At 46.7% G+C, this 11,558-nt stretch overlaps 2 protein-coding genes across 2 annotated transcripts; both read right to left on the bottom strand.

Moving 5' to 3' along the window:
- Positions 1-2,302: 2,302 nt before the first annotated feature.
- On the bottom strand, positions 2,303-10,957 carry LOC106811713 (dolichol kinase-like). The gene is made up of 2 exons (XM_014815420.1): positions 10,883-10,957; positions 2,303-4,352 (listed from the first exon to the last, which is right to left on the bottom strand). The coding sequence occupies exon 2, from the start codon at positions 4,285-4,287 to the stop codon at positions 2,689-2,691; it is 1,599 nt and encodes a 532-aa protein (XP_014670906.1). The 5' UTR covers positions 4,288-4,352; positions 10,883-10,957; the 3' UTR covers positions 2,303-2,688.
- LOC106811714 (survival motor neuron protein-like) lies at positions 4,459-10,964 on the bottom strand. The gene is made up of 2 exons (XM_014815421.1): positions 10,887-10,964; positions 4,459-6,002 (listed from the first exon to the last, which is right to left on the bottom strand). The coding sequence occupies exon 2, from the start codon at positions 5,977-5,979 to the stop codon at positions 4,906-4,908; it is 1,074 nt and encodes a 357-aa protein (XP_014670907.1). The 5' UTR covers positions 5,980-6,002; positions 10,887-10,964; the 3' UTR covers positions 4,459-4,905.
- Between the last annotated feature and the right edge of the window lie 594 nt (positions 10,965-11,558).

Below are 11,558 nucleotides of genomic sequence, written 5' to 3'. Positions count from 1 at the left end.
GTTTGGAATTTAGCCACCTCTCTATTATTCATCGTTTCCTTCTCCTTTCCCCGGCCACGCTAAACAGCTGCAGATGTGTTTCGTCGTATTATATAGGTTCGACAAGTCCTGTTACTTTTTATTCATTTAATTTAGATCAATTTTAACTGTAACAACACTTACAAGCATAGTGATATCGCTTGTTAACAATAAATGGCATATATATAAAAAATAAACGTATGACGGTAATGTATGTGGGAACAGCATACTTTATGCGATCATGAATAACGCATAAAAACCACCAAAACCACATTACGCAAAGCCAACGTTCCAAATTTGGGCAGATTTAATCTTGCACGCAATATTTTTGCTTGCATAAACTGCCGTGCTTAAATCGTGCACTCAAATTTCTACGAGTTTATGTTGACGTGATTTCGATAACGGCACGCTATGCGAATGAAAGCATGTTGTCTCTGATCAGATGTCTATGGACTAACATGACCAACGATCTGGGCAAAACGCGGTTGTACGACATTCGATGCTTTACAATCGCTCTCGCCGCTATGCATTGCAGCCGCAAGTGGAATTTCTGCTGCATCGTTTCGTGAATGCGCAAAATCATTGCGTGGATGTCATCGATGATCCAACTCGACGCCACATCACTGTATCGCCACCCGCTTCTCGTTTGCTTGTGCACGTCTAACCACAGATCGTAGGCGGTCTCCCCGGCGGCGTTCGTTATGTCCACCTCGCTCGTCACGGATAGCAGGTCGTGCAGGAGGCCTAGCAGTTCTATTCGCTTACTGTGGCCGTGCGTCGCGATCACCGTGGCCTGCCGACAGAGAAGGTGCAGAACGGTATCCCTGTTGGTGCACGTCGGCACGTACGAGTGGCCGCTGTGGCGGAGCAGCACGCGAGCTTTGTTGTGGAACCACTCCTTGCAGGCGACGTAGAACGGCGTGTGTTCGTGCATGTCGAGTGCGTTCGCGTCGGCCCCGTGCTTAAGTAATCTGTGTACGGTCCTCGTGTCGGCGCACCGACTCGCACACGCTCGGTGCAGCACCGTCCAGCCGCGCGCGTCGCACGCGTGTACGCTCGCTCCGCCAGCTAGCAGCAGCTTCGCGGCTGCCGCGTGCCCCATCTCCACGGCAGCGTGCAGCGGCGTCAGCCCGTTCACGTCCGTCACGTCCACGTCGGCGCCGTGCGCGAGCAGCAGCGTCACGTTGTCGTGGTAACCGCCGACGCATGCGCGATGCAGCGGTGTCTGGCCGTCGGCGGCGGCGCTGTCTGGGAAGGCTCCGTGCGCGAGCAGCATCGCGACGACCGACACGCGGTCGGTGCCGGCCGCCTCGTGCAGAGGCGTCCAGCCGCGCGCGTCGACGGCGTTGGCTCGCGCGCCGCTCGCGAGCAGACGCCGGACGGCGGCGCGACTGCGGTAGCGCGAGCGGCAGGCGACGTGTAGCGGTGTGCAGCCCGTCAGCGGGTCGCGCGGGTCGGCGCGCGCACCGTGCGCGAGCAGCGTGCGCAGCAGATAGTCGCTGCCCGTGTCTGCCGCCACCCTGACGGCAACATGCAGTGGAAAGTCGCCGTCGTCGGCGGCGACGTCGGCGCACGCGCCCGCGTCCAGCAGCTGCCCAGCGAGTCGCGCTCTCCCGCGCTCGCAGGCCGCGTGCAGGCACGTCTTGCCGCCGCACCGTGACGTCACGTTCGCGTCGGCTCCGTGCTTCAGCAGCAGCCGCACCATCTCCGCGGCGCTGTCGTCGTCGTACGCGTCGCAGGCATAGTGCAGCGCGCTGCAGCCGTGCGAGTCCAGCACGTCGGGCTTTACACCTTGACAGAGATTGATACCGACCAGCTCCACATCCTCGGTCCTACAGGACTCGAGCAGAGAACACTCACCCAGACCGGTGCTGTCAATGGGAAAGCCAAACATGCCAAATATCTGACCCATGCCGGAGTGTTACACGAGGCACCACGAAGGCAGGAGCCTGAAAGAAAGGACAGCATAATAGGTCGGAAGGTAAAAACCACGTGCTATCCTCCAACGTTTGTAAACATTTCGCTGTGTAACGTTACGATCATACAAGGCAATCCACCACGCTCTGTTACGCGTCAGTGACTATTTTATGCAGTCTATAGTAAGGTTAGCCAGTAGAATCTAGATGCTTGATGTACGGGACGGAAAAACAAAACTAACGCGACTCGTTAGAATAATAGTGCACCAGACTACCTTGAAGCTGACAGATGCGCAGTGTGTATTTATCTGTACGTACACGTCGCCAAGATAACCGAAAGCCAAAGTGCACCATTAAACAGACACCAGTTGACGTATCGTTATCAGTATATTTATTGATCATTCACATTATGAAATATATCAGTGTGACAAATTATATGTATCTATTTTCACACAGTCCTACCTGTAAACAGAAATAAATGTTCCGGCATTAATAAAACACCTGAATTATCTCAAATGCAATAAGTCTAATGTGTAGAAATTTGAAGAATAACAGAAACAAAATTAGCTAAACATGTAAGTCATCAGAATTAAGTTTAAGGTTTTTACTTGAAGTTTGCACCCGACTTACAGAGTAGGCTCATTATATGGAAATGATACTACACAATGTGCTGAACAATTTCATCTATCCTAACCATTTTATTTTAAAAAGTAGTTATCACATTTATTTAAATGCTTTTTCACCTATAAACGGACTAAGCGTCCAAGCAATTCGCATTCAATACTTTTAACATCGGGTACAACATCAGCGGCAAAACAAAGTTGTCAATCTGTTCGGTGAAACCCTCCAGCAACGAAACTGCAACGATCGGAAATGCAAATCTCGTCGCTTCTGACAGCGCGATGCCTGGTCGACAAACCCAAGCTACCACACAGACGCACGTCATCTGTGCAACGGCAGCCAACGTTGTTCCTTCCACAGTCTTGCTAGTGCCCGGCCACCGCATCCTTCCCAGCTTCGAGCCGCCGACGGAGGCCACGGTGTCGCCGACCCCCACCGCCAGGAGGCCGCTGACGAGCTCAGGCGTGCACAGGCCTGCCACCTGGTGGTCACTGAGGAAGAGCGGCAGCGCGCAGCCGACGAGCAGGTGGATGTGGCTCAGTACGACAGCGCCGTCCTTCTCGTCGCGAAACGCGTCCAGGCTTCGTCGCAGGGCTTCGCCGACGGGCGGGATGCAGAGCGCTCGCACGCACTCGGCTCCGACAAACAGGAAGAGCGCGATTCCCGCCGCCAGCCTCGTCAGCTGCAGGTCGACGCACACGCCGGGCAGGAATATCGCGATCGCGCACAGGTGGAAGTACTTTCGCACTGCGGTCGTGACGCCGCGAATTTCCTGCTGAAAATTTGCTGCGATCGCCCCCGCAGCTACGGACGCGGCAAACCAGTATGCGATCAGCGCCGGTTTGATTTTGTCACTCACTATGTACTCAAACAGCCAGAGAAACGGGAACCTGCCGAGAAGAACCCATAAGAGCGGCACGACGACGAAACCTCCGACCGCAGCAACTATGGCGAAGAAAATTCGAAAGTTCCTCGCCGGGTTAAACACGGTCAGCAACAACACGATGCACACGGCTCCGAGCAGCAGCATCTGATTGAAAGCTGCGACGTCGCTGAAAGAGCACGCGCCGCCCCCCGCCTCGCCGCGGTGGCCGCCGACTCGACATGCGAAATTCGTCGCAGCCGAGCACAGGGCGACGACTAGACACTGTGAAACGACGACGACCTCGCCCAGTGTGAAGCTCTGTGCGCAGACGTGCGGCAACGCGTGCACGAAGAACAGGAACAACGCGGCGGCCGCGGTCACGGCGCCGCCCTGCAGCGCTCTCGTCGCAACGCTCCCCGCATTAGGTCCATTCACCAGCGATAGTAATATCGCACAACCGGCCGTGACGGCAAACTCCACTGTCAGATTCTGCAATGCCGACCCTCTCTTCACACCGCATCGCGACGAAACTTTGACGACTGCCGCCGCGGCGCAGGTTACCACAAGGAATTCGGCCGATACCGGCGACGTTCTCGCGAAGCTCGTGTTTCGGAGGCAGATTGGCAGCAGCGTGAAGCACCAATCTCCGTCGTCAGCGTCTCTGTACAGCTGTGGCTTGTCCGGAGTGGCACGTCTTCTGTCCGGCACCAGTAACGAAGAAACAGCAAGAAGTGCCCATGGAGCGAGCAAGTACAAGTAGGTGGCAGCACTCCAGCTGGGATCGTGGTACGATGTGTAGAGCACACACAAGAGCACGACGGTTGCTTCCAACACTTGCCGAGCACATACTACACGTAACAGCATCATCGGTAGCAAAGTAACTCTAATCAACAATGCTATTGACCTCTTAGCCAATGTTGGGAATTTTTACTCTGAAAGAGAATGCAGAAATCATTCCAATGGATTGCTTTAAATGTGTGTAATAGCGAGTCATTTCACCAATAGATTACTACCATAAACACAGGTATAAAAAACAACTGCTTTGTAGGACACAATTTTTTAACAAATTTGACAGATTTATTAGCTCAATGTATTACATGAACGACAATCAACTCTTTAATCTTAAGAAAATATCTCAGTTACATTTCCTAATAAAATAGGTTTAGCAGAACATTGCCAAAATATACAAGGTATTTGTGAGTAAACCATATACCATCACGAACAGTATGAAGGTACAAATGATTGTATCCAAATACAAAATACAGTGCGTTATATATACTGTTTAACCACTTTTAGCATCCACAAATACAGTAAATGTGCTTAGGGACGTAAGGAATTTACATAACACAGAAGCATTTTCTGATCAAAATTAGGTACTGATAAAAGTATTCATGTTAAAACATCAAACTGTGTCTATTTAAACCTGTCGAGATTTTCATTTTTCAGCTTCCTCGTGCATCACTTCCGTAAACAAACAGATACGTCTTAGGACTTCTCGTCAATCTTACTCGTGCTCGGTTGCTGTGCATCAGGATCCTGACCCTGCGAGTTAGAGACACCATCTTGCTGAGGAACATCATCCTTCCTCTTCTTCAATGCTTCTAGCTTCGCAGTCTTCAGTCCCTGATAATAACCAGTATGGTAGCCAGACATGTACCAAGAGATTAGCATGCTAGAGAGTACATCGTTATCAATATCACCTCCCTCAGGCACCGATGGTATTGGTGGGGCTGGTGGAATAAATTCGGCACTAGTAAAGAGCGGATATGCACCCGAGAGTCCCTGTGAGAAGGGAGGCGGCATGCTGGTACCTGGTATAGAAAAGGGGAAGGGCATGCCACCTCCAGGAAGGAAGAAAGGGGGAGGCATCATCGAAGCAGAAGGAGGACACATCAGTGGTGGTGGCCCATGGAAGTTGGGGAACAGAGGACAGTCGGCATGTGGGGATAGTGGATGTGGGTGAGATTGTGGCGCATGTGGCCTATTATCATCGTGATGACGATGACGATGATGATGATGATTTGATACTTGTGATTGCAATCGGGAAGAGTCATGCCAGTCCATGTTTGAAGATGCTTGACTATCATATCCATTTTCGATGGACTCTTGTTGTGACGACTTGTATGCATTCCTAGGCAAGAGGTCTGAGAGCACCATCTCTTCTTCATTACCATAGCCAATAAAGCGTACCGTACATACGGTGTAGTCAGTGTCAATGTCTACTATCAGAGCTTCATACCACTGCTCATCCTCTGAGTAAACGGCCAGACACTTATCCCCGATTTGCCACCTCCTTCTTGCTTTAAAATTCTTCTTGCTCGACTTGTTTTTCTTCTGCTTTTTCTTCTTGTTTTTTTTGCGATGCTTTGGAGTGAGCCTACCTTCAGATTCACTTCCTGCCCTTAACGTTGGATTTGTTCCTGTCATTTCATCTTTGAATGCATTTACTGCATGATCGTATGCCTTGATGAGTGCTGTGTCATCCCAGATGTCACTCTCACAACTCTCTTCCTCAGTGTGCTTTCTGTCGTAGACAACCGCTGCCTGAGATTTAGCCATCTTTTACAGCAAACTGCCCTGCACTGAAAAGACAAACTTGAATGCATACAGGTGCACTTATAGTTCAGGGTTCTCCCCAAGCATTTAACACGTCGGGTTCGACACATCTTCAAAGCTGAAGCTATATGACGGCATCCCATATATCCTCCGACATGCCTTAATTGCCTAATTTACATGCCTTGATTGCCTAATCCACATATGCCTTAGTTTCCAGTTGTGTTTACTTTTGAAAATCCCAACACATTTATGCTGTTTTCACAGCTTGATGTTTATGTCTGCGAACTAATCAAGTTTACCTGTGCCTTGGGGACGCTCCCGACACGCATAATTGTCTCCAAATATGACAACCCCCTCCCCCCCGGGCCCTCCCCTATCCAACCATGAATGACATGTCTTCTGAAATTCCTAGGGAGGACCCTGCTGTTATGCCTGTTATGCTTCAAACTGTCAATAACTGACATTGACTATGTACAACAACTAATGAGACTGTCGGAGTGCAAATTAACAAATTGCCTCCCAGTGCACACAAGCAGAAATTGTGTCATACCTTTCGCAAATATAAATCACTCACCAGATGGCAGCAACAATTTGTGTCAGTGCTGCATGAGCACGAATATAGTAATATAGTCTCTCGGTAGAATCTTGAGAATTTTACAGTGTAATGATGATATCTTGTGTTTAGGGGAAGGTCTAAACTGTTATTGAATACATCGGATGTATTGATATATGTATTTGTATATATATGATTATGTATTGATCACATATTTTGCTATTATTTTTTAGGGAGACCAATCCTATGCAATAGAACCAGAGTGTCGTACTCTGGTGGATGTGGCAAGTGTGAAGTGCTGTGAATAATCAGTCCATGTATTTATATACATACAGAAGTAATACTACTCCCCCAGAAGAGGAAGAAGTATCATCATAACCACGTATCATTAACATCTTTAGTCGCAAGTGACTGTCTTGCTTATCAAAGTGCGACTAGACATGTAATGGTTTTTTGCGAAGGTATATAAGCCTCGTCTACACGACGAACCTTAACTCGAGTTAAGCTAACTCGAGTTAAGCGTTAACTCGAGTTAGCGATTATGTAGCGTCTACACGACAACACCCGATAGCGATTATTACCGATTTATTATGCATGCGTGCGTGCGTGCGTATGTAAACGTGTGTGCGTGCGTGCGTGCGTGCGTGCGTGCGTATGTAAACGTGTGTGCGTGCGTGCGTACGTGTGTACGTACACGTGCGTTCGTGCGTGCGTGTGCACGTACACGTGCGTGCATGCGTGAGTGCGTACATGTGTGCGTGCGTGCGTGTGCATGTACACGTGCGTGCATGAGTGTGTGCGTGCGTGTGCAAGTACACGTGCGTGCGTGCGCGCGTGTGCAGGTACACGTTCGTGCGTGCGTGCGTGCGCATGTGCACGTAGGCATGCGTGCAAGCGTGCGCACGTACACGTGCGTGCATGAGTGTGTGCGGGCGTGTGCAAGTACGCGTGCGTGCGTGCGTGTGTACGTACATCGTACTAGTGCTGCCGCCTATCGTGGAGGTTAAGCTAACTCGAGTTAACGCTAACTCGAGTTTCCTTAACTCGAGTTTCCTTAACTCGAGTTAAGGCCCCGTGTAGATGCTTAACTCGAGTTAAGGTTCGTCGTGTAGACGTAGCTATAGTATATACTAATAGTGCTGTAGAGCCTGATTGGGCTTAGGCCTGAATGGCTGTGATACTAAACGTCCATATGCATGATGGTCTTGCAATAAATTACAGTTTTTTGAAGCAATAGGGAAGATCGCACGTGTCAAAAGCACTAATCACGCTCAGACGATCGAGTGCAACGAACAGACTTCATGAAGCAAGAGGGCATGCCAATCTTCGCCTGACCATGACAAATTTTATGAAACGTTCCAAGTTTAGCATGGAGAAAGAGGACATAAAGAGGAGGCCAATCAAGTTAACCAAAACAACATCAGAACTATCATGATAGATGTTGGAAACACATTTCGCAGCTTTATGCTGAATGGCATCCGATTTAACAGTTCTTAAGTGTATTATTTATAATAGGGGCACCAGCCTGGCGATGCATATTCTAACATGGGGAGAACCATAGGCATAGTTTTAAAAGTCGGGCCATAATAAAAATATTGTTTGTTTGCCCTCAACCGACCGACCCGCGATGAGAAAAGACGATGACAAACTGTTATTAAGAAAGAATGATATATTGTCCGTCGAAGTGTCCGACAAACTTACAGACACAGGTGCACGTACAGCAGAGAGAGAGCACAACCACAACTACAGCTGATGCTGGGACCAGCAGTGTCAATGCGTTTCAGCTGTTGATGGATGCGGCGATGCGCACAAGACCAGCAACCCTTAGCGACCAGCGGAGCTGCTTACTAAATACAAAGTGGTCCTACCTCTCTGTCGAAATTGTGTTAGGCAAAAATGTGACATACCAAAGAGAAGCCCAATGAAATAGGCCGTATATATTGTGGCGGGTGTATCACGGCGCCCCTATGTACTATGTCCTACAGGTCCTACATGTGTTATTAAGTTTGTTGTGTTTTCGAGTTAGTATTATCTAATTGTTCACTGTTGAATAAAAAAAAAATTGTTATAGTTCATGTTATTCAATCCATGGTTTCATTTGTGGTTTACTTCTACATTGTTGCAGGTGTCAGATCAGCAGACTGCAAAGGATAATTAAAATACCATTTGCATGTAGATATTTCAAACAGGGATAACACAACAAATACACAAAAGAAAGACTAATAATAATATTAGTAATATATGATTGAAAAATTTCATCGTATCTCTATAGTTCACAGGAAAACAAAGTTAATCTGAGTTAGATCCATAATAAAGTTATTTGGATAATTTTGATAATAAATTACTTTATTATGGATCTAACTCTGACATATTAACTTTATTTTCCTTTCCAAAGACTAATATGTGCTAAGAAGATATTTATTATTTCTTAATTCAGGTTCCTTTTATTTGTAATGCTTTTATTTCCAGATTACGTGTATGTGTGCGTGCGTGTGTGCGTGTGTGATCTGGAAATAAAATCATGTACAATTTAGCTCTGATGAACACAAGTTGTTAAAAGTATTTTATATGTATATTGTATCACTGTACATTATATAAATCTGTAGGCAAACATAAAAGATATCTCCACACAAGCACACCTGAGCACGTAGAGACCATGCTGAATTTGTAAAAAGACCCCCCTCGGAAAAAAAAGGGAAAAAAAAGCCGACCTACCTACCCAAACTTTTCAGCCTGGGTCGGGGGAGGGCAAACAAACAATTTTTTAATTGTGGCCTAAGCGTGCAACAGTGGAGCCGCGAAAGCAATGGCGGCTGGCAGCGTAGGATTTTGGTAGCGTTGCACGTAGGATTTGGACGGAATTTACAGGAAACTGTCGGCAATAATAGGTGAAAGAGAGTATAGAAACATTAAGAATAGTTATTAGTATAGTATTTAGTTAGCATTATATTTTATTGAAACGCTTCAAGTGCCTGTGCCTGTGGTGCCGGCAGCATATGGTTGGACGTAGGATTTGGACGGAATTTACAGGAAACTGTCGGCAATAATAGGTGAAAGAGAGTTTAGAAACATTGAGAATTTGGTAGTAAATAGATTTCGTATTTAGTTAGCATTATATTTTATTGAAACGCTTCAAGCCTAGCACAGGCACTTGAAACGTTTCAATAAAATATAATGCTAAATAAATACGAAATCTAATACTAGTACTACAAAATTCTTAATGTTTCTATACTCTCACCTATTATTGCCGACAGTTTCCTGTCAATTCCGTGTAAATGCTGTATGCACACACACTAACGCCGCCATTGCTCACTGTGCACAGTGACTGTTAATATATATAGCAGGTAGGAAAGCGCTCGACTCCAATCCGCTCGACGCTCGATGAATTTCACACGATTACAAGACAAAGACACAACTATTCTACTCCATCTTTGTTTCAATTTCAACAGCAGTGTTCACTTGTTAGAAATATAGACTGTCTCTGTTCGTAACCGAGCTCTGTCACGCGAAATCACAAAAACACTGGCGAAATTCGAGCGTTCGCTAACGTTGCGCGGTCAATGTAAATGTCTGCCGGAATCAGGAAACACCTAGCGGCGCTATTGCGTCATTCGTGCGCCGCAACGCTGCAACGTTTTTGCAACGCTCCAATGGCGAGGCTCGTACGGGGAGGTGGAAAGCAGCGTGGTGCTTCCCAAAATGCAATGCGCCGCCTATAGCCATGTACTTGCAGACATTTACATTGACCGCGCAACGTTCGCGAACGCGAGAATTTCGTCAGTCTTTGTGTGATTTCGCGTGACACAGCTCGGTTACGAACAGAGACATTATGTTTTTATAACAAGTGAACACTGTTGTTGAAGGAGAAACAAAGATGGAAGCTGTTGGATTTGTATTCGTGCTGTGAAAGTGTGAAATCAAGCGAGCGTCGAGCGAATTTTGCGATCCGGCTTTCCTACCTGCTATAGTATATATATAATAGTGTGAGCGTGCAACAGTCGCGCCGCGAGAGCAGTGGCGGCTAGCAGCGTACGTTGGACGTAGGATTTGGACGGAATTTACAGGAAACTGTTGGCAATAATAGGTGAAAGAGAGTAGGCCTATAGGCTATAGAAACATTCGTATTTAGTTAGCATTATATTTTATTGAAACGCTTCAAGTGCCTGTGGCTGTGACTGTGTCAGTGTGTGCTAGGGCCCATGGCCATTGGCATTGATCCGCCCACGCCTACTAGTTTAGTACCCCGGATTAGTTTAGCACATAAATTATGAGAAAACACATTTGCGGGGTCTCATCTTGGTTGATAATGATATGCTATCTACCTATATTACAAATATCAAAACGCCTTAATACCTACTAAACATAGAATTCCGTGTGAACAAGAAGGTAGACAACACAATACGCAAAACTGTTCGCTGTCGTTCGACTCGTGTCATGCGCGTCACCTAGCGGCTACAATAGTAAACATGAAATGTCCGCGCGATCTAGTTCTCCAACCCGAAATAGCTATGAATTAAGGCGTTAGAGATAATTGATTGTCGTGTAAAATGACTATGTGTTAATTTTGCGAGTTTGTTAATAATATAAAATAGCACTGTTTGTTGGTAATTGTTGTCCTGATTTGTGTATTTATTATCGGCTCGATATTGATTGATTGTTGATTATTGATTTAGATCATTATCGAAGCGTACATATTTGACTCGTCATGACAAAACAACAGACAAACTAAAATAATAGTCATAGTTGCTCTTGCATATATATATATATATAATGTACGTCAATTATTGTTTTATTCAAACTAGCAACGTCATACGTTGTTCTATTCGAATTATCAAATCTATCTGAAAATCCATCAATCACATTAAAATTAATCATTCGCAAACTTCATCAATATCGCCCCTTGCCCTATCACTCCCCCTTCTCTCGCACTCCTCCGCACTTGTACTCTCTCTTCTTCTTTCTCTCTCTCTCTCTCTCTCTCTCTCTCTCTCTCTCTCTCTCTCTCTCTCTCACACTTTCTCTCTCTCTC

The sequence above is a fragment of the Priapulus caudatus genome, unplaced genomic scaffold, assembly GCF_000485595.1.
Source record: "Priapulus caudatus unplaced genomic scaffold, Priapulus_caudatus-5.0.1 Scaffold566, whole genome shotgun sequence".
Classification (NCBI taxonomy): domain Eukaryota; kingdom Metazoa; phylum Priapulida; class Priapulimorpha; order Priapulimorphida; family Priapulidae; genus Priapulus; species Priapulus caudatus.
This window is presented reverse-complemented; position numbering and strand designations above follow the sequence as displayed.

Coding starts and splice junctions, on each gene's coding strand:
- LOC106811713 (XM_014815420.1), bottom strand. CDS start 4,287: ATGATGCTGTTACGTGTAGTATGTGCTCGGCAAGTGTTGGAAGCAACC.
- LOC106811714 (XM_014815421.1), bottom strand. CDS start 5,979: ATGGCTAAATCTCAGGCAGCGGTTGTCTACGACAGAAAGCACACTGAG.